At 40.7% G+C, this 24,968-nt stretch overlaps 1 protein-coding gene across 1 annotated transcript in view; it reads right to left on the bottom strand.

Moving 5' to 3' along the window:
• Window positions 1-24,968, bottom strand: part of ASTN2 (astrotactin 2) — a 1,115,013-nt gene that overhangs the window by 834,284 nt on the left and 255,761 nt on the right. The window contains 1 exon segment of the mRNA XM_020990605.2: window positions 11,052-11,439. Coding sequence (XP_020846264.1) covers window positions 11,052-11,439 — 388 coding nt within the window.

Genomic DNA, 24,968 nt, shown 5'->3' with positions numbered 1-24,968 from the left:
TTCAACTGTTGCATACCCTTTAAAAAAGATAGAGCACCTCACATTTGCTATACATTAAGGAAGATTTTTTGAAAGTAGTATTTACTCCTGACCCTAAAAAATTTTGCTACTTCATTCAGAAAAATAAGATATAAACCCTAGAAACTAAGAAAAAATGCAAAGCTTCTTGTGTCAAAGGAGCAAATTGAATGATACAGATAAATACTATCAGAATTCAGAGTAGATAGGGTATGCAATCTGTAGGTAGAAAGAACACCAACCTAGGAGTTCTGGGTTCTAATTCTGCCTGTGTAACTGCCTATGTAAATATATGTCATTTCTCTTCTCTGAACCTCAGTTTCCTCATCTGTCAAAAGAGAAGGATGGATTAGATCAACTTCTAAGGGCCCTTTCTGGTCCTGCATAAAATGTTTTAGCATTCTGTTTTTACCTGTAACATTCCATATTCTAAAGTCCCTTCCTGCTCTAACATTCTTTATTCCAACAGCCTATTCAGCTCTAATAGTATATGTTCTAAGATCCCTTTCAGTTCAAACTCTATGGTTCCATAATTCCAAGTCATAGATCACAAGATAACACAATTTCAGAGTTGGAAAGGACCTCAGTGACTGTCCAGTGGACTACTACATACTCCCACCCCACCTTACCCCACTCCCCAAAAAAAGAAAAGAAAAAGATTGCCTATTAATACTCACTCCGGTGGTCATCATTCTTCTTCCTAAAAACAGCCAGTAAGGGAGAACCTACTGCCTCTTGAGGTAGTCCACTAGACTTCTGGAAGGCTTTGATTCCTTTGGGCTGTCTGGGCCCAAACAGAACCACTCAACTCCCCCTTCAACCCAACAGCCCTTCCAATATTTGAAAACAGCTATATCTTTTTACTAACCCCCTCTTTTTTTTTTTTCATTTTCTAGGCTAGGCATCCCAAATTTCTTCAGCAAATGCATATGTGATGGTCTCAGGGCCCTTCATTCTAACTGTCTTCCTGTTAAGTCCTTTCAGCTTATCAGTGTCCTTGTAATTGGGTGGCCAGAACTCAGCACAATATTTCAGATGGGCTCTGACCCAGGCAGAGTACAGTGGGAATGTGACCTCCTGCCTGGAAGCTATGCTTTCCAATACATTCCAAGATCACATTGTCTATTAGTTAGTAACTGTTAACTCACCTCGACCTTGGATTCCAGTAAAACTCCCAGATCATTTTCAGACAAATTACTCTTTAGCCTACCATCCCTGCTATGTACTTAGGAAGTTAATATTTTGACCCTCTGGAAGACTTAATATTTATTGTTACAAGATTCAACCTTATATTTTATACTATGTTCTATTCTATTCATCTCATTTTGGACTATAAGTCTATCACCTAATTGATAAGCTATCCATTCCAGCTTTGTGTCTTCCCAGCCAGTTTCATAAACATATTATCACTGCCTTTATCCAAAGTAGAGGTGTCAAACACATGGCCTATAGTCCACATATATCCCCCCAAAATCATGAGTGTGGCCAAATGAGATTAAAATGTAATTGAGAAATGTTTAACAAAATAAAAGATACAATACAACACTGATAATACAAATATGTGATTTTTCTAAGTCAATATGCTGGGATCCGTATGTATGGTTTAGTGGTTCCTATTTCTATTTGAGTTTGACATCAGTGATCCAAATCATCGATAAAAATGTTACAGAGCACAGAGCCAAGTACCTCACCCTGATGAAAAGATGACTAACAAATACAGTCCTAGAGTTAATAGAGCCATCAATGTCAGAGGCAGCCTGGGTTCTCTGCAGGAGCAAGACAGGCACCACATGGTCCCATTGGCCTAATCAAGTGACAGACCCCCATACAGATGATTGTCTTCCAATTGCTGCCATCCATCCTGATGAGCAGGCTTCCAACACAACCAAGCCTGGTTGAGGGGCCCAGAGATCCATAACCCAATAAGAAAACTCCCAGGCCTCACTCTGGAGATGTCTGTATCGACCACTGACTGGGCTTGTGTTCCTCCAGCACCTGACATATACCAACATTCTCTCACCCCAATCAATCATAGCAAGAGCCCAGTACAGCTTCCTGGAGACATTCTAATCAAGATGAGGCCCTGGGGAGGCAAAATAAGATAAAGACATGAGGAGTGGGGGTAGAATAGGGTTTGCACGGAGAGAGAGAAATGAGAGCAAGGAAGAGGAAAGGGGAGCGTGGGAGGAGAGGGAACAAGCAAATGTTCGAAGGAACCTGCATTTGTTTTGCTATGCTGGCAATTAATGCTCGAAAGTGACATTTTTAAGGGGCTCTTGTGACAGCTTTAGTGACATTACTGTTTGTGGTTTGATGACAAATCTCAGTCCATATCTTATTTTGGAGAGCGCAGAGACAGCTCTGAGGATGGCTGCCTGGGAATGCCAAGCTCAACTCTGACAAAGTCACCGTTTTTGCCTACGCCCAGGCATTTAGGAACGATAGGCACAGTCGAGAAAGAAACAGGAGGGAACCCACAAGGTGGGGTGAGCTTGTAAGCAGAGCCAAGGCTTGTTGCCATTTTTGATGGGACAGCTTATTAATTGGAGCCAGATGTCAATGGAAGATTGTCAATGGAACCTTGTCAATGGAAGCATTTTTCCCCTCAAAGGGGAAAAATAAATGAATGAATGAATGAATGATGAATGAATGAATGAATGACCCATCCCATATCTGGACACTCTGCAGGCTGACCTCTGAAGCTTATTTTCAACTGGTTAGACCTCTCTGGCTTCTAAAGAGTCCTGAAAAGACAAAATCACAAAGCCACATCCAAGGCAGATGTTGAAAGACAATGGACGTGAATTGCTAACCATGACACTGACACAACCACTAACACACATACGTAGAAAGTGGAGAGTGTGGCTAAAATCAGAACATATGCCATTATTGCTTTCTCTAAGGCTGATGGCAGGGATGGATGGGTAATGATATCAGGCAGCCTTTCTTGGGGATATAGAGAATTCCCCACTCCTGGAAAAATCAAATATGGTGCTTTGCCACTGATTTGTAGCCTTTCCATGTCTCACTGGACCACGTGATTTAGGGGAAGGGAGTAAACCTTTATATAGTGCCCACTATGTGCCTGGCATTATGCTAAATGATTTACAGGTATTATCTCGTTTCATCCTCACAGGTCACAGAATTATAGAGAGCTGGCAGGGATGTTGGATTCTAAGAGACTGTAGAAACCATCTAGTCCAAACTGCTTGTTTTATAGGTGAGGAAACAGGTCCAGAGAGATTAAGTCTCTTGCCCAAGGTAACACAAATAGAAAAGCCAGGATGTGAACCCAGTAAAAAGAGTACTTCTTTCTATATCAGGCTGTACTTCTGCCTATCCAGATTTTCTCTACCACACCATAGAAACTTCCTGACCCTGGAAACTCATTCAACTCCCATGTTTCAAATATTAGAAATACCAACTAATCCTGGGGCCTCTCCCTCTGATTGGCCGATTCCTCCTAGACGCTCCTTTTTAAGGAGGATGCCCAGGTCAGCCATACCTTCATTTAGCTCTATATTGTATGCCTGGTGCTTCAGACTTTCTCTATAATTTCCCTGTACCAGATGGACCTGTACCAATGCCCACATCACATGTATATTCATCCTTACCCACTTCACTCACTTTTTCAGCTTCCCTTTACAGGCTGTCTTCCTTTGATTTAGAATTTAAGCTTTTTGAAGACAGAGATTGTCTTTTGTTCTACTTTGCTGTACTCTGTTCTACAAAATAACTGTATTTGTATTCGCAGTGCTGAGTATGATGCCTAGCACATGAGTACTTAATAAATGCTTACTGACTCACTGACTTGTTGAGTGTTGACTGAGTCCTGATGGTAGATTCAGATAGCTTAGTTTTGAATTATGGCTATGCTACTTACTACCTCTATAACACTGGATGAGTCATTTCTTTTCCCATCTATTAGGGAACACTTAACAGGAGAAGGAAAACTAAAGCTGGACTTTGAAATGAGTCAAAACTAGGGATGGTAAAAATGGAAGTGCAGTTCTGGGTGCAGGTGTCAAAATGTAATCATTCTCACCTCTGAACAATTATCAGAAGCATAAGCCCCTAAATACAGTGGGATGAGATTATCTTCCCCCCCCAATTGCAAGGCATGATGCTCAGTCCATGCTTGCTGAAGAGTGAGCAATGACTAGGGAGGCAGCATGATACAGTGGAAGGAACACAGGCTTGGAAGTCGGAGCACCCAGGCCCCAATCCCAGTTTTGATGCTTACTACCTGTTTGATCTCAGGCAAGAAATTTACCTTCCCTTGGCATCAGTTTGCTCACCTATAAATAAAGGGAGTTGGACTAGGGAGCCTCCAATGGCCCTTCCAGGTCAAATCTCTCATCCTCTGAGTCTACAACTATAGAGTTTTAAGTTCTATAATCCTACTGTAGAAATCTTCAACATCATTAACTTTCCCAACACACATGGATTGGGGAGTAATTCAGATAAAATGTATTCAAGTGTAAAAGACTAGGACCTTTGAATTATCAAACATATCACCCCTCCATGGGGTGATGTTGTCTTTTTTGAATGACATCTTTTAGGAAAGCTAATGTTTTTGTTCCATTTTTAAACTGAATAAAACAGGGATCAATTACCACCATCTAGTTTAACATAAAGTACACTGGTCTGGTCTCTAGAGACTTGAATTCTAGCTCTGATTCTGCTGTTAACATGAGACATGATCTGATGAGTTAGTAACAACAATGATAATGATGATAATCAAAATATTTTACTGGTGTTGGTCTTTTCTCTGTCTCTCTCTACAGCATCTCTTGCATATTTCCCTTTTCCTCCTTTCACATAACCACCACCATAGTCTAGGCTCTCCTTACCTCTTGACTGGACTACTGAAATATACTCCTAATAGACTTATATTTGGACTATCTTCTTCAAGTCTCTCCCCCTCCATTCTATCCTTTAACACAGCTGCCAAAGTGATTTTCCTCAAGTTCAGGCCTGGCTATGTTATATTCATATTTTAATAAACTCCAATGGTACCCTATTGCCTTTAGGATCAAATTTAATAAGCTTCTTTTTTTGACATTAAAAATTTGTCAAAACCTGGTCACTTCCTAGCTTTTCAGTTTTTAACCCATCATTCACCTCTATATAACTTATGGTTCGGCCATATTGACCAAAATTAATACACACACACACACACACACACACATATGTGTGTGTGTGTGCGTGCATGCGTGTGTGCATACATGTGTGCTGCATATGTTGTCTCTCCCGTTAGCATGTAAGCTTCTTCAGGCCAGCAGCTATTTTGACTTTTTCTTTGCTCTGGACTTGCCCTGACTAGGATAAGTCCTGTAGTAGTTTATTGCAAATATAATGAATTGAGAGATTCTAGATCACTCATATTTGACAAAAGGAGATTTGCTTAGCCATGGCAGAAAAATTATCAAGCATTAGACACACCCTGAGTTGATTCGGCTGAATGAAGAAGCTCCTATCAGGACTGACCAGACAAGCATGTGAAAGCCTCTTCCGCTCCTCCTGGGTGGCCATTACTCAGACGATGAAGAAGTGGTGTCAGCAGTTCAGATCTTTAACCCCCTGAACTGAACAAGTCTCCAGGAGGTCTCAGTATCATTTAAGGAAACAAACAAACAAACAACTAGTCTAACCTGCATGGGGGTGGGGGTGGTTAAGTTATTGTTCTACTACACTTTGAATTCTTAGTCCTTAGCTATGTGCCTGGCACCTAATAAACAGTTAATAAATGCTTGCTCATTAATGGTTTACCAATCACTTCCCTCACAACAACCTTGTGAGAAAGGCACATCAAATATTATAATTTCCATTTTACAGATGTGGGGGGAAGGGATTTGGGAAATTACTTTAATATGAAGACAGAAGACATTAATAAAATGAAATTAAATTAAGAGATTGGACTACATCAGTTCTCAAAATAATTTGTCACAGAACACTCTGGAGCTGGAAATACATAATTCAAAGAACTCATAAATTGTAGTCTAGGAGGTCTGGAGAAAATGAGAAGAAAGGAAGAGGAAATTGTGGAGCAAAATGGGAAAAATGAAGCCTATTATCATACTAAAATTATCTCATGAAAATAAGTCCTTTGAACACAAGTCAGGACAGTGCTAGGCTCAGGGAGGTATTGCCCTCTGGCTTCCTGGGCTTGCATGTCTGGGAATAGTTTCCTGGCTCAGGCTGCCTCTGGAGCCACAACACAGCCTCTTGGGTTGGAAGAAGGGTTTGTTGCTACATATTGCCTTCGAATTGTCTTCTTTTGGCTATACAGTCACTGGGTTCTCTTTCTATTTTCATGACATCTGGTATCCCCCTCAAACCCACCTGTCTCTCAGCAAGACCCTTCCCCCAAGTTTGCCACAGGCATGTTTTGGAACTTTGTCTCACTAGCAGCCACTTTTCCATTCCCTGGCTTCATTCCAACCCTCGCTGGGTTTCCTTCCAAGCTTGTCTTCTCTTGCAATCAGAGAGAAGATTGGTGCACATTTCTTGCTTTATGCCCACTGCTGCTCCTCACCTTATATCCCTGTCACACACGTCTTGTCCTTAGACTCAGGAAGAAAGAGTTCCCTGCACTGTTGAATCTCTAGAAAATTATCACAGGCATCAAAATCTTCTCCCTGATCAGCAATGTTTTTTGGAATGGAATCTGAGAAACATTGGATGTACCCAGAGATTCCCTCTAATTCTTACAATTCTATAGTCTGTCGCAAACACGGTGCAAAACTTAAAGTACTATATAATTGCTAGCTATTTTTAAGGTCCCTTTGAACTCTAACAAGAAGCACATAAGGATCTTTTTTGGAGGTGGGGCATGGAATTGGAGGTGGGGAGGGTCTAGCCCCCATGATTTCCTTTTGTAAAATATTCCATGTGCAGAACTTTCTAAAGTGACACAGATCAGCAGCTTGCTTGCACCTCAGTTTTAAAGAGCTGTCTGGGTGCATAGAGAAAGGTTAGATAATACATGATAACAACAGGTAGGGTGGATTAGAGTCAGGCTTTGGACCCAGATATTCCTAACTCCAAGGATAATTTTTTTTAATCCATTATACTTACCTCCCTCTATATAAAGACCATAGAACCATAAACTAGTAAGGATTTTAGGATGTGGAATAAGAAAAACCCAAGTTCAAATCTTGCCATAGATACTTACTAGTTATGTAATCCTTAATATGTCACTGTGGGTCTTTGGACTCAATTTCTTCCTCCATAAAATGAGAGGGTTAGTCCTGATGACCTCTCAGGGCCATTCTAGGTCTAAATATATGATTATCAAGTCTAACTTTCTCATATTAAGGATGAGGGAACTGAGGCCACAAATCTGTTACAACACTGAGAGGGTTCAGAAAACTGTTCAAGGTCACAGAGGTATTAAATATCAGTGTTGGGATTCAAAATCGGGTCCCCTGGCTCAAAATCTAGGGCTCTTTCCACTGTCAGAGACTCTTACACATCTTTGCATCTTGCAGCTCTTTAGCTTCTGTTAAAGGCAATAGACTCCTCCTCAGCATAATGTTTTTAAATGCAAATAAGACACATACCATAACAAAGGAAACCAATTATGTAGAACTATTTATATATAGACATTCATACACATACACCTATGTATATATACATATTATGCATACAACATGTTTATACATATCTACATATATACATTCAAAGAGATCAAGTTAACTCTGGAATTAGGCCATGCTGCCTATATTCTGAAGTTCTATGTTCTAAGTACTTTTATAGTCTATCTTTCCATGATTCTATGCAAGGGACTTATAGGTTCCATGCTCAATTCTATAACAATAGCTAACATTTATACAGCACTTTATAGTTTACAAGAAGTTTTATAAATATTATCTCATTGTGTCCTCATTACAAAACTGGAAGGTTAGTGCTATTATTGCCTCCATTTTACAGATGGGAAAACTGAGGCAGACAGAGGTTAACTGACTTGCTCAGGTTCATACAAAGAGTGAGTTTCTGAGGTCACATTTGAACTCAAGTCTTCCTGACTCCCCTGGACAGTTAGGTGGCACAGTGAACAGAGTGCTGGGCCTGGAGTCAGGAAAACTCATTTTTCTGAGTTCAAATATGGCCTCAAACACTTACTAGTTATGTGACCTTGGGTACGTCACTTAACCCTGTTAGCCTCAGTTTCCTCATCTGTAAAATTAAGTGGGGAAGGAAATGACAAACCATTTTTTTGCCAAGAAACCCCCAAATAAGATCACAAAGAGTTGGACACGACCAAAAAACGAATGAACTAAACTTTTTGATTCCACATTCAGTGTTCTGTCCTTTCCAGGGTACCATCTACCAATTGCTATGTGGCAGAGACAAACTCATAGACACATCAAGAGAATCAGCTAATAAATACCTGCAAAGCTGTTTGTGAATACAAAAATAACTGTAGATACTTGGACAACAATTCCACACATCCCATACCCACTACCAACTTCCACCCTGTGGTCTTGGACACCCTTTGAAATTCTCAGAAGACCAAGTATCTTTCAGGGAAAGATTCCCTGCCATTCAATTAGTGTTGGGAAATGAATATTCATGCTGCCTTTTGCACCAATGAACACACACATATTACCTGTCTACATCTTCCCAGCTTTGTCAAGGAAGCTCAGCCCTATGTTGCTATAGTTCAACCACGTTATCAGTTTCACAGGAATGCATGGAGCTCAGTTTGGAAAACCAGAGTATTCTAGTGAGCCTGTTCTTTGGAAAAATTAACCACTATGGCCCTGCCCTCTTGTCCCCTCCCCCATGTAATTTCTCCTGGTATGGTCTATACCCAATTAGGAACTTTCATTCTGACTGAAGGAAAGCAAGAGATTCCTAAAAGCTTGTCATGAACCACAATGCCGAATTTAGTGCTGTAGTCATAGCCCCTCTATGTTATGTCTTTTTCTCTTACCTTTCTTCCCTATATAGCTTTATCACTAGGCTCAGGTAAAGAAGAAGGAAAACAAACCATTCTGCATCACCTCCCCAGTTTTGAGTTCATAAAACACTTTGCCTAAAATCTGACAATTAGTTGCCTGTTTCCTATTTAGATCAGGGACTGATAACACTGACCCAGGGGGTTTCAATTTCATAATCATTTAATGAGTACCTACTATATAAAAATAATTAAGACTGCAAAGAATAACAGAGTCAGTACTTCCTTGCCTTCAAGGAAGGGGGAGGAAAAAAAAATTACTAAGTAAGATGTTCTGGGGTAAAAGGAGAGATCTAGGATTAAGGAGATCATTTTTAGTGGAGGATCTCAAAAAAGACTCTACAGAACAATTGACTTCTAAGCCAGACCTTGAAGGAAGAGAAGGATTTCAATAGGTAGACATGAGGAGGGAGGGCATTTGAGGCAGGAAAGATGGCTTTCAAAAACATACAGAGACAAGAGAATGCAGGACAAGAAGAAAGAACAGTCCAGTTTGGCACAAAGTTCATGAAAGAAAGTAATGAAAAAAAATATCAGAAAGGTAGCAGGCTATGGAGGGCCCCAAATATCAGGCCAAGGACTCTACATATTAGGTAACAGGGAACCACTGACAGTTTTTGAGCAAAGAACTCAAATCTGTGGAAAAGAAGACTATTCTGAATGTGAAGATGCATCAGACGGGAGAGAATGCAAGCAGCAAAACCATGTAGAACCCAAAATGGAAAGATCCCTCCCTGGTTGGAATCAGAATCCCCAGCTCTGACAATAGCTGTATAAACCTAGTGGAATTACCTCTAAGTCTCAGTTTCCTCATCTATGAAATGGGAAGTATGGAGAATTTGGAGTTCCAGACTTCTGGAGAGAGGAGCTAATATGCAGAGGTGAAAATAATTCCTGTACAATGTTCAGTTCCTAAATGATTTGTTCTATATTAATATATTGAGTCATTTGTACGGCACAAGTCTGATGAGAAAGGGAATTGCCTCCCTACAATCTTCAACCTTGTTTTCCTTTTAAGGAAAGTTCAAACAATAGGTTAGAACTATATCTGCAAGACTATTTTCCATCTACTCTATATATATCTTGTATGCAACTCATTATTTCATGTCCGCCCTATTAGAGTGCAAGTTTCTTGAGGGCAGGACAGTGTTTTGTCTTTTTATGCCCATATCTTAGAATAGCATATAGCAAACTCTTAATACATGCTTGTTGACCAGCTGGTTATTTAAGTCCTTGGGTCCCAGGGAGGTGGGAGTCACCAGAGAGGAAGGAGAGTTGTATTCTCTATTTCTGGGCTCCTTTCTGGACTTTTTTTGTAATCCCTTTATGAATTTTCCGCATTTTCTTCAAGGTAAAAATAAAGGCTGCCCTGTATCTGTTATGTGTGTATGTGTATATGCGTGTGGGTGTACATGCACGCATACATATATATACACACACACATATGCACACACGCACACCCACATGCATATCACGTATGTGTATACATATTATGTGTGTATGCACACGTACATACACACATATGTGCACACAAATATGTCATTTTAAGTGCTTGCATGGGAGCTAGGACTTTTACCCACATCTGTGGAGACCTAGACATGAATAACACATACTGTATTCTGCCTAAGGTTAAAGACTTAATAGAACCCAGATTCAAACTCATTTTTTCTGACTCAAAAGTTAAAATTACTTCCAATACAACACCTTGCCTTGACAGAAAGAAAATATTAACAGTAGTGAAGACACAATATTGGCATTGCTATAACTGTCTTCCAATATACCCTGCCCAAAGTCAGACACTCCTCTTTGTTCTCCTCAGCCAAAGTCCACCGGAATCTAATATCACAGAAAGTAAACTCTGAGTGAGTAGACATCATCTAATCCAATCTAATTTTTAAAGATAAGAAACCTGAAGCCCACTGTGGTAAACTTATTTGCCAATATCATGCAGATATTACACGGATGAGATGGCCCTCAAACCCAGACCTTACTCTATTCCCGATGTTCTTTTCACTACAACATGTTCTCCCTTCAATAGACAGAAAGAAAGGGTCAAAGAAGGACTCACCTTTTTTCTCAAAGTCCATCTTCTCCTCACTGGCCTGACCAAGGCTCTCTAAAGTTCGCGTCACCTGGCTCCCAAATTCATCTTCCCGGGAGACATGGTTGGCCCTCCGGGGTTGCTCCTCTTCTTCATAGTCATAGTCATAGTCATCCAGGATGGGCGTCTCTCGGATGGGCATGCCTATGACAGAATTGTGTGCCTGAAGGCGAGAGTTCCGGAAGCTTTCTCGAGCTTGGGGTCCCAGGAGCACTGATGGGATATAGTGGATCTCATGGGTTGCCTCTGTGCTGGCACTCTTTTGGGGGACCCGCCGTCTTCTGTGCCAGCGCCGCTGGGCATATAGGGCCACAGTGAATACCAGCAAGAGCAAAAGGAGGGCAATCAGGCCACCCTACAGGAGGGAGAAGAACAACTCAGAATTAATGAAGTCTCGCGGCTGGGCTTATAACTTGAGAACTTTGGAAGAAATTTTCTAATCCAATGCCTTAAATTTTCAGATAAGATGACTGAGGCCCTGAGAAGCTTAAAGAGTTAAATCAATCAACAAGCATTAATTAAGAACTCTATTGTGTGTCAGGCACTGTTCTAGGCACTGCCAATACAAAGAAAAGAGCAAAAATAGGCCTTGTCCTCAAGGAGCTTATGGGGGGGAGACATAGAGAGATAGAAGTAGCAAAGTGAAAAACTTCTACTCAGGTTATCTGACTCCATATCCTGAACTATTCCATTTTTAAAACTAAATTCAATTCAACTTTACTCAACAAAAATCTATTGAATGCTTATTGTGTGCAGTCACTGGGGATACAGAAAGAAAAACGTAAAGAGGTCCTGAACTCAAACAATGCACCTTAAACTAAACCATGCCCCCTCCCATCCAAGACGTCACAGAAGGGATTTGTTTACCCAGCAAGTGCTATACTACATAACTTCAAAAATCTCAGGTAGCTTTGAGATCCTGTTACTCTAATAAGTGAGGAAGACGGTGTGTGTGGAAGGGGGAAAAGGGAGAGGAGCAAGAAGGAGGGAAAATAGGGGAGAGAACGGAGAAGAGGAGAACCCATAAAAAGGTCAGAGAAATGAAGAGGTGGAGCAAAAAGAACACTTCCAAGTCCAGGTGAAACAATTCCTCAGGCTGCCTATTCAGGAGAGAATTCTGTGAGCCTGGCTTCCTCGACTTTTGATTTCTTCCACAGAAAAATCACCCTTGCATCAAGCAAGATACCACTGCATGAGATACCTTAACCAATGGTGCCCAGCCCATCTCTAAACACCAGGTGAAATGCACAACTAGGAAAGATGGCTGTAGTCATCAGAACACTGGATTGATGAAGAGTAGTTAACAAAAGGAGGTGTTTCCTACTCCTCCAAAGCCTGATCTCGACTAATCCTTGAGAATGCAATGCTGGATTATATAGCTGGTCCCAAAGATGCCAGTAGCTACTTAAGTAGGGGTGGGGGAGTGCTGCAAAGCAAGGATGGGACCCCTGTTTGGAGAATTTTAAAGAGATGAGCTATACCTTTTCCCCTGGCCCTTGCTTCCAGTCTGCTACAGGAAACAACTCTATGAGCACAATATGGCAGCTCTCATTAGGATTCCCCCTCCTCCTCGCCTCCCCTCCTTGGCCTCATCTGTTTTCTCATTTGGTCCTGTAATTGACAGTAATGGGAAGAAGAGCTCAGGGAGGCAGTGACTGCACTTCTCTTTCTCAGCTGAGCAGATGCAGGCCTGGCAAATAACACTTCTGGGTCCAGGCAAGGCTCGGGGAGCTCCAGGGTTGGGAGAAGGGAACAACCGCCTGCTTAGTAAGACTGCATTTGGCTTCCTGCACAGGGACCGTAGGTAAAGGCCTACTTGACATAATTCCAAATACAGAGTTTATAGGTGGAAAAGAAGTTAGGTACCGTCTAGTCTATTTTTAAAAAAAAATTTGTCATTTCATTAATTAATTACTTCATTTTACTTCTTTACTAGAGAAAGAAACTGAGGCCCAGAGAAGGGGACATGACTTTTCCAAGGTCAGTCTGATAGTAACAGAAGAGCTATGATTTGAACCCAGGTTCTCTATTTCCAAATACAATGTTCTCTATACAGTAGCTTGTTTCCCAAATGCCAAAAAATGACCAGTCAATATGCAACAAAAGTTATAAAAAAAGCATTTATATGCTTTGACCCAATCTTTTCATTGTTGTAAAAATATGCTGAAAGCACTGCTCTTTTTATCAGGAGAAAAAAACCTGCTTTTCAAAGATTTTCATTGTAGCACTATATGTAATTGCCAAAAACCTAGAATACACTGAAATGTCCAATAGTAGGCAAATAGTTAAACAAATTGCAACACGTTAATGTAACGGAATACTATAATGTCATTAAGATAAAACATATAAGCATACAAAAATACAAAAAGCCTTTATGAAATAAATGCAAAGTGAAAAAAAAATAGTATCAAAAGAGTAGAGTAGACATTAGCCACAACCATGTGCAAAGAAAACTGAATAAAAATGAACAAAGAATCCTGATTGGGATTTAATAGGAGACTAAAAAATTGGTATGATATTTGTGCACTGCAAATAATCACTTAGAACCTACATATTTAAAACAGGTTTGGTTCCCCTATACACACACACAAATGTAATCTCCCCGAGGGCAAGAATTGCTTCATTTCTTTATTTTTACCTCCACTGTTTCGTACAGGGTCTGACCTGTAGAAGATGCTTGATAACTGCTGAATCAGTCGGCTGGGTTGATGTTCAATATTAAGTTTTCAATGAAACATTAAATTTTTAATAAATTCTAAAAGACTACCCCTGCACAACAATATTTATCTATCCTGCCCCCATTTGCCATTCGTCCTGCAATTTAGCCATTACTAACCAATTCCATTATATTAAGCCTTGTCCTTTCTTCTTATCCTTAAAAAATAAATAAGTACCCTGACTACTGCTTGAGGGAGGAAAAAGAATTCACATTTTTCTCTCTAGGTCTCAGTTTCCTCCTCAGTAAAATAAGTTGTTAGACTAGATTATTTCTAAGGTTTCTCCCAGCTCCAATTCTGTTATGGAATATGGATTCTATGAATTTATTGATCAGTTTCATTCTCAGATATTAGAGACACTAAGAGAGTATGGTTGCAGTGGATATTTGGGCTGAGAGTTGGGGGAAATCTGTGGCTAAGGAAGGGAGATAATAAAAAAGAGAGAATTGAGCTGGACAAGGAAGGGGGATACCAAATCTAAAACTGGCCCCTGGTGTAGCTTTTGACTGCCAATTAATGTCTTGCATCACAGCTCATGTAACTCTAGACTATGGGGAATGCTTTATAGCAGCAGTTCTGCAAAACTTTGGACCTTACATTATTGCAGATGAAAGAAAATGTATAATTTTGTTTAATGTAAGTTTAACTTACCTGGGATACACGGTATGGTTAGTATAGTAGTCATAAAATATATAAATCCTACACATTGCATATGCACTCATATTCCTTGAACTCTCAAAGAATTCAACTATAATGGCTGCTGTTATTGAGAGGGAATTTTATACAAACAAGTCTCCCAAATCACTCAAAGTGAGGTCAGCTTAAGCAGTCAGTTACCAGGATTCCTCATGGTAGAATACTGTGATATGAACGAAAAAACCAACACCACCAAGAAAAATTTGAGAACTACTCTCAGTAACATAGAGTTCATGCATAGATAGCTTCATAAGGTTTAGAGCTGGAAGAAACCTTGATTTGGTCAAATTTTTCATTCCAAATACGGAAAATAGAAACCCAGAATAATTACGTGACTTGTTCAAGGTCACATAAGGAGTATGCATCTAAAGTCCCTTTCAGTTCTGGTATTCTAAAATTCTATGACTCTGGGGTTATTGCTTTTCTAGACCCTGACCAATCACTCTGCCCTCAATGAATTCACCTAGCAATGTTTCATTCTTGCTATATAATTCAGAGATCCTCCAGGAGAATACTTGGTGCTCTGAAATAGGAAGGTTCCATTATAACAGTGCATTTGAATGGAGGTCCCGGAGACCTGCTCCCTCTGGGCTCTTAATCTGGCTGTCTCACAGCAGAGTTATCATCACAGAGTGGCAGGACCACGGTGGTTCTGTCATGGGTCCTGGATTCTCAGCTATCTGAGAGACGGCTGAGCAGAGAACGAAAAGAAAATTATTTGGATGTCCCCAGGGCCCTGCCATGTGACCAGCTCCCAATCCTCCTAAAAGAGGGTGGGCGAGGAGCTCAGCGCTGAAGAGAAGAAACTGTGGTTCTTCCCCTACCTTGGCTAAACCAACCACCTGCAGAGACACCCACCCACGATTGCCTCTCCCTGCATTTTTACTCCTACTCATGTCTGCCTCCAGAAGCAGAGGGCCAGCAAGCTGAAACACAGCAGAGGTGTGGGAGGAATTAATAGAGGGAGAGGTCAGGTTACTTGCACAGTGTGAGGGGATGAATGAAGGAGTCGGTGAGGAGGGAGAGACCTAGTAGAGAAAGACTCTGACTTTGACATAGTAAAGTTAATGAAGGGCCAAAGGTAGAGAGGAGTCTAGGGAGAGAGCCGAGGCAACTGTGGTTCCTTCCAAGACCTGATGCCAAAGCCAATTTGGGCTGCATACACCTGGGGGAGACTACTGTGAAATGAGGTTTGTGGAGTGTTTCGGAGCTTCCAAAAATAAGAATGCTAGTCTGTTTGATTTGGCCCCATGGAGAGGGTTTGATTTCTGTGAGATTGCACACGGCACAGGCCTGAAGGTCATGAGCTGTCTCCTGCATCTGAGCGTTTCTAAAAACCATTTCACAGAGAGGGGGAAGGGAGGACACAAAAGTATCAACTTCTCCCACCAATGAAACATCTTGATACAGTGGGGGAAAAACACTGGATTTTGAGACAGAAACTGGGGTTCACATGTAGCACTGCTGCTTCCTGTCTATGCAACCAGGAACAAATCCATCTACCTCCCTGGGTCTTAGTTTCCTGATGTGTAAAATGCCTGGGTCAAGTGTCAGTTACCAACTTTAACCAAACTGGCTCCTCCCCTCCCCTCTTCTCTACTCCATTCCTCTCTCCTCCCCCTCCTCCCTTTCCCTCCCCTCCCCTTTCTTCCCCTCCCCTTACCTGAGGGTGTTCTTTCCAAAGGAAGGCAAATTTTGACGGCAGAAGCTGCCTACTTAACTTGGGGTTTACTGACTACATTTCTCTCAAAGATTTCAAGCCTTAAACCCAATTCACTCTGGACCTCATAGATAGGTCCCTGCCTAAGCACCACCTAATGGTTATTTTTTGGATCCTCTAGGCTCAGAATGAATGTAAAATAGTAACTGTTTCTCTTTTGGCCAGCAACCCAGAGGGTCTTCCCCTCCCAGTTTGATTTTTTTTTTTAATTAAAGGGGCCTTCCTTTGACTCAGTCTTAAAGAGGCCTATTCACTGAATAGGCATAGCCTCACTCAAAGAGAGAACCTGAAAAGTAATGACACCAGCCTGAAGCTTATGCAGCAGATAGAGGTGGAGTAGCTTAAAAGGGTCAGGGTCTCCCTTTGCATCCTAAGCATTCTCCAGTCATCTGATGATTAACTGGCCACTAGACCCAGGTGGCTGTGGAGGAGAAAGTGAGGCTGGTAACCTTGCACAGCCCTCCCCCACTCAAAACAAAGTCAATTGCAAGTCATGGCATCATCTCCCAATGTCATGGTCCTCTTCCAAAATGAACAAACACAACACCCAACACAACCTTACTCTCCACATTGTTTCCTCCTCCCAGCCAACTTTTTACGAACCAGAAGCTCCTAATTTCATATATAAGGATGCCTTTGGTTCAAAGCCACAGAGATGACAGGTAGACTAACTACCCCAGAGGAAAAAGAGGACTCTTATACATTCTTCTTCTTTCTGCAAAGTGTAATGGAACACTGCATTTTGGGTCAGAGGTCCTGGGTTCAACTCCCTGATTTACAGCTCCTGTTTGTTTGACATTAGACAATTTTGTTAGACAACATCCCTGATCCTCAGTTTCCTTATCTGTACAATGGGGGTGATAAAGCTTACATAAAGTACTTCACTGGGTTTTTGTGATGATCAAGACATAATATATGCAAGTACCCATGCTTGAAATGTTCTCCCTCCTCATCTCTGCCCCTTATCATGCCCAGTTTCTTCTAACACAGCTTAGGTTCTACTTTCTAAATAAAGTGTACTCTGATATACCAACTCCTAGTGCTGTTCCTTAAAAAAAATTACCAAGTATTTATTTCATATATGCCTATATATGTGCATGTTGTTTCCCCAAATAGAATGTAAGCTCCTTAAGTGAAGGTGCTGATTCTGTAAGAGGTTGGTTGGCACACAGTACGTGATTAATCAGTATCTGTTGATTGATTGAAAAGCTATATAAATGAGGGTTATTACTATGATCTGCATTAGTAGAGAATAAAGACATTTGTCTTCGGTTCCTTTGCCTCTCCAAGCTATCTCCAACCCCCCCCCCCCAACCTATGGTGGTACCCCATGGCAGGAAGGTAGCATACTGGAAAAGTAAGGAGCAGAAAATAAAGATGCGGTGGAAAGAGTGATTTGGATTCAATGGACCTGGATCATCACTCCAGCTCTGCCCCTACTATAATAGCTACTGTGTGACCTTAGTCAATACTCCAACCTCTCTGGACTTCAATTTAATAAGGGGCTGGACTAGATCATCTCTCACGTTTCTTCCAGTTATAAATCTATGCTCCCACAAACTACAGCGTGCTTCTTTAATCCATACATAGACAATATGCAAACACACACGCACATGCGCGCACACACACACACACACACACACACACACACACAAAACCCCACTGAGCTCCTTCAGAAGAGTCAAACTTAGAAAGCCATTCAACTCAGCCTCATTTAAATATATTTTTCATGTTAAATTATCCAGGCACGGGAGAAGGAGCCAGGGAAAGAAGAGAAAAGGATAATATGAGAAATGTTTTATTTGACAATGTGTCATTCGGAAACTGATTATTTCTGTCTCAGGGCTTTTTAATATTCCCAAACAATGGCCGAGCCACAAGGGGATTTGGTATTCTAAGACTGGATTTATAATACTCTGTTCAGTGGTGATAAGAACATGGGCCTTTAATCCTCTGAGCTGTGAACATGCATATTCTCCCAAGTAATGTCCTTCTCACCACTCATTCCCACTCCCATTCCCCAGCCTGTGTGAACAGCGCATCCAGAGTCAGAGTGTACAGACTGTGCTCCCGGCCACAACCAAAGGACGCTCAGTGGGTCCCACAAAGATCACTGGAACTAGGAGGCAGAAGGTCTTTGGGAGGGCATAAAGGGATCACCTATGCCCCACCTCCACCTGCTGAGCAGGGCCCCATCTGCAGCATAAGCTTCAGCCTGGTGTCATTACAAATAACCTCAGTCATTCAATGTTTGATTTGGGTTGGCCTAACTAGAATGTGGGGACAAAAGACAGGGTTCACACTATCTGAAATTATAGACAGACCTACTTCCTTTTTTCAGTCAAATAGTTAAACTGAGTTCTGACCCATGACTTCCTGGAGAACCTTTAAAATAATCGCAAAAATTGAAAAAAATACCTTGCTATGCCCTTTACTTCTTTACCTCTCTGGGTCTCAACTTCCTCAACTGTAAAATGAAAGTATCTAAGAGATCATAGATCTGGAAAAGATCTCAGAAGCTAAGGGAACCACCCCCTTGTTTTGTACAAATGAGAATTTCTTTTTTTTTAAATGAGATTAAGTCCTGCAGGGAGCATACATTTAGAGGCAGGAAATGAGGCCAGGTCCTGCAACTCCTGAACTAGTGATTTATTTCCTCATGATCTCTTAGGTTTCTTCCACTAATTCTAATATCTTCTTATGTTTGGCTTTTCACAATGCTTTTTACTTTTCAACATTAAGCATTTAATTCTGATGCTCCAGAGCACTTTATGATGTTCATTGGGGCAGGTATTGTCATTGCCTTTGGAGAGATGAGGATAATGAGGTTCTGAGAGGTGACTGGCTTAAGGTCACCCTGCTACAGTATGTATTGTGAAGCTGGCAAAACAAAACAAGCCTCACTTGCTTCCTCTATGAGAGGAGGGGGCCAGACTTGATGAGCTTGAAGATCTTTTCTGGTACACTCTATATTGTGTTCTAACATCCCATCTACTTCTCAAATTCTATTTTCATTGTTTCAACATCATTTTTTTTGCTCTGAAATCTGATGATTTGAAGATGAAGAGGTTAGTACCAAAATCATCTTTGGTTGACTGTTTGTTTCCCAGAAATAAAATGGCACTGTACTCAGCCTTTGTTACAGAATTAGATGTGACCTGTATTTGTTTCTTGTTGCCACGGAACCACCCTTCAGTGTACTGGGGTATCTACAGAGCATAATCAGATGAAGCCCCATTTAACTGGGTGAATGATTAGGATGGGATAAATGTCTAACAAACACAGAAATGCAAAAAAATCTGTCTCTATAAATATACTCATATCTATTGTTAAATGTCTAGGGATAGCTATTTTTATGCCTTTGCCTCCACGTAGAGGTTGACCTATTTAAGCAAGACTCATTACAGAAAAGGGGACCTTTAAAAAATAATGGTCCACCATCAACTTTCTTTTCATAGACATGAATGAAAAAGAGAGCTGGTTAAGGTAATCCATAACAACAGATAATGCAGAAATGCTGGAGTCTTGACGAGAGACTTTCTTAACAATTAGTGCTGTCTAGTGATGAAGAGGATTGCCACATGCTATAGCGAGCTCCTTATAACCAGGGATATTTTATCACAGGCTATATGCATACTTGATGGGGGTATGGTGGAAGTGATTTCTACTTTGGATATGCGTAAAATTAGCAGTGGAAGAAGGGATGGACCTGTGTTCAAATCCTAACTCTGCCACTTACTTCCTTTTTGACGTTGGTGTGACCTCTATATTCCTTAATGTCTTCATCTTAAACTAGTGGGTCTGTGAAGATCTAACTCAGACAAGTAACATCTTCAATAGTCCAAGTCATAGAAGGCTACAACTGGAAAGGGTCAAGCCTCTAATTTTACAGATAAGGAAGCTGGGACATTAAGAGATTAAATGATTTGCCCAAAGTTATACAGGTAATAGGCTTCAGAGGTATGATCTTAACCCATGTCCTCTGTTCTAGAGTCCATGTTCTTTTGGTTATCATACCAACTAGGAAGAATGGGTTGAAAGAAATTTATTGAGATGTGGAGGTAGGAGTAGATGTTGAATCTGACTAATTGTTTTGTTGTTTTTCAGTCATGTTCATTCATGACTGATTCTTTGTGACCACTTTTAATTGGGGGGGGGGTTGTCTGGGCAAAGATACTAGAGTGGTTTGTCATTTCCTTCTCCAGTTCATTTTATAGATGAGGAAACTGAGGCAAACAGGGTAAAGTGACTTGCCTAGGGTTGCACAGTTAGTCAGTGTCTGAAGCCACATTTGAACTCAGGTCCTCTTGACTCCAAGACTGGTACTCTATCCACTGTGCCACCTAGCTGCCCCTCTGTTAATGGTAAAATATCCAATATTATAGGGCAATAAAGACTTTTAAAATATGAGTAATGGGGCCTGGGAAGAAGACAAATCCCATAAGATGAGACTTGTAGATAGGAAAAATTTCAAATTATTAGTAGTAACTTTATGCAAACTAAATTCCACATCAGCTAAGAACTTCAAAAGTGAATTAAAATGGTTACTATGGCAATCTAAGGAAGCTTCCACCTGCCTTAAGTTCCTCCTACTTCCTTGGGGCAAACTTTGAACCCTGAGGAAGAGAAAGGCAGGAGAGGGCAAGAGATCTATGTTCCAGAGAAATCTGTGATCTCTCTCTCTCTCTCTCTCTCTCTCTCTCAACAAGTAATAGGTAATAAATTAAGAATAAAAGCTGGTATTTCTGGTGATGCAAGTAGCTGTAGAAGAAAAGCCTGTCCTTAGGGACACTGGAATAATAAGATGTGGAAAGGGAGGAGGAGGCAGAACAGCAGGTTGAAAACAACAGATTTTCAACATAGTAAAAACTAAACAAATAATAAAAGTAAGAACTCCTATTATTATAGCTCTTAAATTTCTATTATGTACTTTTGTGAGGGAGTGGGAGAAGGGGGAGTGGTGACTTACCTAAGGTCACAGTTAGTAAGAGGAAGAGCTGCAATTTTAACCCAAGTCCTCCAACTACTTTTTCCTCTACCACTTAGTCTCATTTTACAGATGAGGAAACTCTACCTCAGAGAGGCAAAATGATTTGCCCAAGGTCACACTATTAATAAAATGGCAAAGCCAGAGAGATAACTGTCTTCAAGTATTTGAAGGGCTGTTATGGGGACCACGAATTCATAGCAGAGAGATTCTAGCTATTCATGTCCCCAAAGAACAGAACCAAGAACCCTGGGTAGGAGGTGTAGAGACCAAGATTAAGGCTTGCTGTAGGAAAGGGTTCATAACACTTGGAGCTTTGCCAGAATGGATTGGGCTGCCTTAGAAGGTAGTGGGTCCCTCTTCACTGAAAGACTGCAAGGAAAGATAAGATGAGTTTTTTACAGGGACAGTGTGTAGACGGGATTCGTGGTAACATTGAGAATGGGCTTAATAGTCTCTAGGGTCCCCTTTAACTTTGAGATTCTATGGCAATTTTTACATTATGATGGAGCAACATAAGACTAAAGGGGAAACTGGATAGGCAGTGAAAAAGAAAGAGTCTAGGCAAGAGGGTAGAGATGGGGGATAAGGAGACAGGGTAGCAGGTGCAATTGAACCTTGAGTATGTCCAGAAGAGAAAGTAGTCCAATCTTTGCCTGAAGGTAGGGGTGGCCTAAGATGTCACTATGACAAGGTCACCATATATATGGAAACATGAACGGGAGGAAAAGTGTAGGTAACAGAGAATCACAAAGTGCAGAGCCCCCCTGGGAAGAATCACATTTTCTTCTCTCTTCATTGGTGCCTTAGAGCAAGTTATATTAGCCCTGTGCTAGTTATAGCTCTTTTTCTCAAGGACATGGTAAGGTACGTAGTACAAGAATTGTTATTTCCATTTTAGAGATGGGGAAATTTAGGATCAGAGAGGTAAACTGTCTTGTCTATGATCACAGAGCTGGTAAATGGCAAGGATTAAATTTAAGTGCAGATTTCCCTACTCGAAGTCTAGAACTCTTTTCATTACATCATTGTACTTTTCAAAGTATATGGCTGTAGTGAATGTATAAAGATCGGGAGAGTACTGACTTAGGCACTATTGTCTGTGTCTGCAGGGTACTGAACCAGAAATCATCAAAAGCAAATCCAGGAATCTCTTTCTCTCTGCAATTGCAATGCAGACACCAAATGTCATTGAAATTCTCAGAAGTCCTTTTGGAGAGTTACGTAGCATCACCTTCCCTGAATAGCTAACTGGGACACTAACTGAATTGAAAATGTATTGTGGTAACTTTTAGAAATATCCCAAACTTGGACCATGATCACTGAGTTATCAGGGACAGAGTTTTAATTATTGGTGGAACGGATGAGTAGACCCAAGCTCACAAGAGACAAGGAGCATAGAGTATAGTGGACCTTTCATGGGAAATGGAACCTGGCTTTTAACCACAGCTTGCAGCAAAGATAGGCTTCTAGGTTTGGTTGCTGGGATGCTTCCAATTTTATCACACATGCTGATAATACTTTACAGGGATAGACAAAAGTGCAGTGAGATTACAACACCATTGGAGGAGTCAGGAATACCAAGGTTCAAATCTCACCTTTAACATTTATTAGCGGGGTGACTCTATGCAAGTCATTTAGTCTCTCTTCCTCAGTTTCTTCACCCAACCATCTGTAAATATATGGCCCTTTGATCCTAAGTGTATGCCAAAAAGCAAGTTAATACAAGCAAGGTGATAACTGGGGTCCTGAGTCCTGCTTTTGTATAAGGTCTCTCTGACTCTTTATCATATCTAAGGGTAGAGAAGTTGAAGAGGCAGTGTATGTTCTGTGTATGTGTGTGTATGTATGTATGTATGTAGTGTACAGTTGGGGATGTGGCACGTGTTTTCTTTTTTTCCAAGACCATGGAGGTAACCAAAGGCAGAGATCTTGGCATCTCAGACACCAGAGACAGAAGCCCACAAACTCTCCTTCCTATCTCAGACTTCTCAAAGAAGCCTCTGCCTTCCTTCAGCCAACTTTGAGCTGAAATAGAGATATCATTAGGTCCACGAACCAATACTAAAAAAGGGCTGGTTTTGTCTTTGGAAACAGGTATCGGTAGCAATAAGGACGTTAGATTTAGAGCTGAAAAGAGCCTGAGAGATTCCGTAGTTAAAGCCTGTCACATTACAGAAGAAGAAGCTGCAGTCCAGAGAAAAGAGGTGACTTACCCAAGACTATAAATCAACCAATCGGTAGTAATAACAGCATTTATATAATGCTTTAAGCACTGCACACATATTTATTTTATCAACCCTGCAAGGAAGGTGCTATTACTATCAACTCCATTTTACAGAAGAGGAAATTAATGAAGATAGAGGTTAAGTAACTTATTTGGTTACTATTAAAGTCTGAAGAAAGATTCAAACTTGGGTCTTTTTGACTCCAAGTCAAGCAAGTTTCTAAATCTGTACCACCTAGAGCTGCAAATGCTTACTATATATCTGCACTAAGTATTGGGGATACAAAGAAAAAAGTAAAATAATTCCTGACTTCAAGGAGTTTAAGCTTTAAATTGAAACAAGAAGCAGATTTAAGATGTTGATCTAGGTCAGAGGTCAGCAAACTATGGATCAGGACTGGCCACTCCACATTTTCATGCAGCCAGGGAGCTAAGAATTTTTTTTTTTACATTTTAAAGTATGATAAAACTTTATTTAAAATGTTAAAAACCATTCTTAGTTCGAGGCCATATAAAAACAGGCCGCAGACTGGGGCTGCCATAGTGTGTGGACTGTTGATGTAGGTCTTTGGGCTCCAAATCCAGAGTCCTCTTTACTGCCTTGTACATACAAATTGAGGCCCCATGCACAATGCAGTTAGGGGAGTTGGGCTTTAACTGCCCTCTGCTCTGTCTCTTGAACAAAAATCTTTGGTATCTACTAATTCACTGAAGCCTGAAATTCCAATTTGAGAAGGTCTTCCCTCTAGGAAGAGTTGTTGACTTCTCCCCCCACTAAATGAAAATTACTCTGAAAGAAGCAACACATTAAGCCATATTAGTCATTATACCTCGGTGGGAAGTATTTGATCAGATATAACATTTACAAGCATTAAATACCTACTGTGCACAATACACTGTGCACATTTAAGAAAATATGTATTTTTAAAAACACACAATAGCTGTTTTCAAGGAACATATATCTGGGCCCAGATGCTGTCAGAGAAAAAGGACAGAGATCAGATCTGGGTACAGGACTCCAAAAAGCTTGAGATGATTATGAAACCAGTGATCACAGCAAAAGAAGAAAAATGAGAACAACTCACCAATGACGATTATTTAGAAGTAAAAATAGTTGCAAAACTGGATTTTTTTTTAATAGGTGGGGGAAGATCCAGAGAGAAGCTTCCTCATGGATGTAGACTGGCAACTCGTAACTTAGAGTCTTAGGGAGTTTCCTGGGACAATGAGAGGTTAAGCAATTCAACAATGTTTAAACAGCCAGCATATGCTAGAGGTACAGACTTGTACCCAGGTCTTCCTGTCTCTGGTATGCTACATATAATTGGTGGTTGTTGTTGTTATTCAGTCATTTCAGTTGTGTCTGACTATTATTGACTCCATTTGGGGTTTTCTTGGCAAAAACATGGTAGTGGTTTACCATTTCCTTCTCCAGTTCATTTGACAGATAAGGAAACTGAGGCAAAAACATTAAGTGACTTGCCCAGGGTAACACTGCTAGTAAGTGTTGAGGCTTGATATGAACTCAGGAAGAGAA

Source organism: Phascolarctos cinereus, unplaced genomic scaffold (genome assembly GCF_003287225.1).
Source record: "Phascolarctos cinereus isolate Bilbo 61053 unplaced genomic scaffold, phaCin_HiC Scaffold_2;HRSCAF=192, whole genome shotgun sequence".
Taxonomy (NCBI): Eukaryota; Metazoa; Chordata; class Mammalia; order Diprotodontia; family Phascolarctidae; genus Phascolarctos; species Phascolarctos cinereus.
Note: the sequence above shows the minus strand (reverse complement) of the source record. Positions and strands in the feature narration are given on the sequence as shown.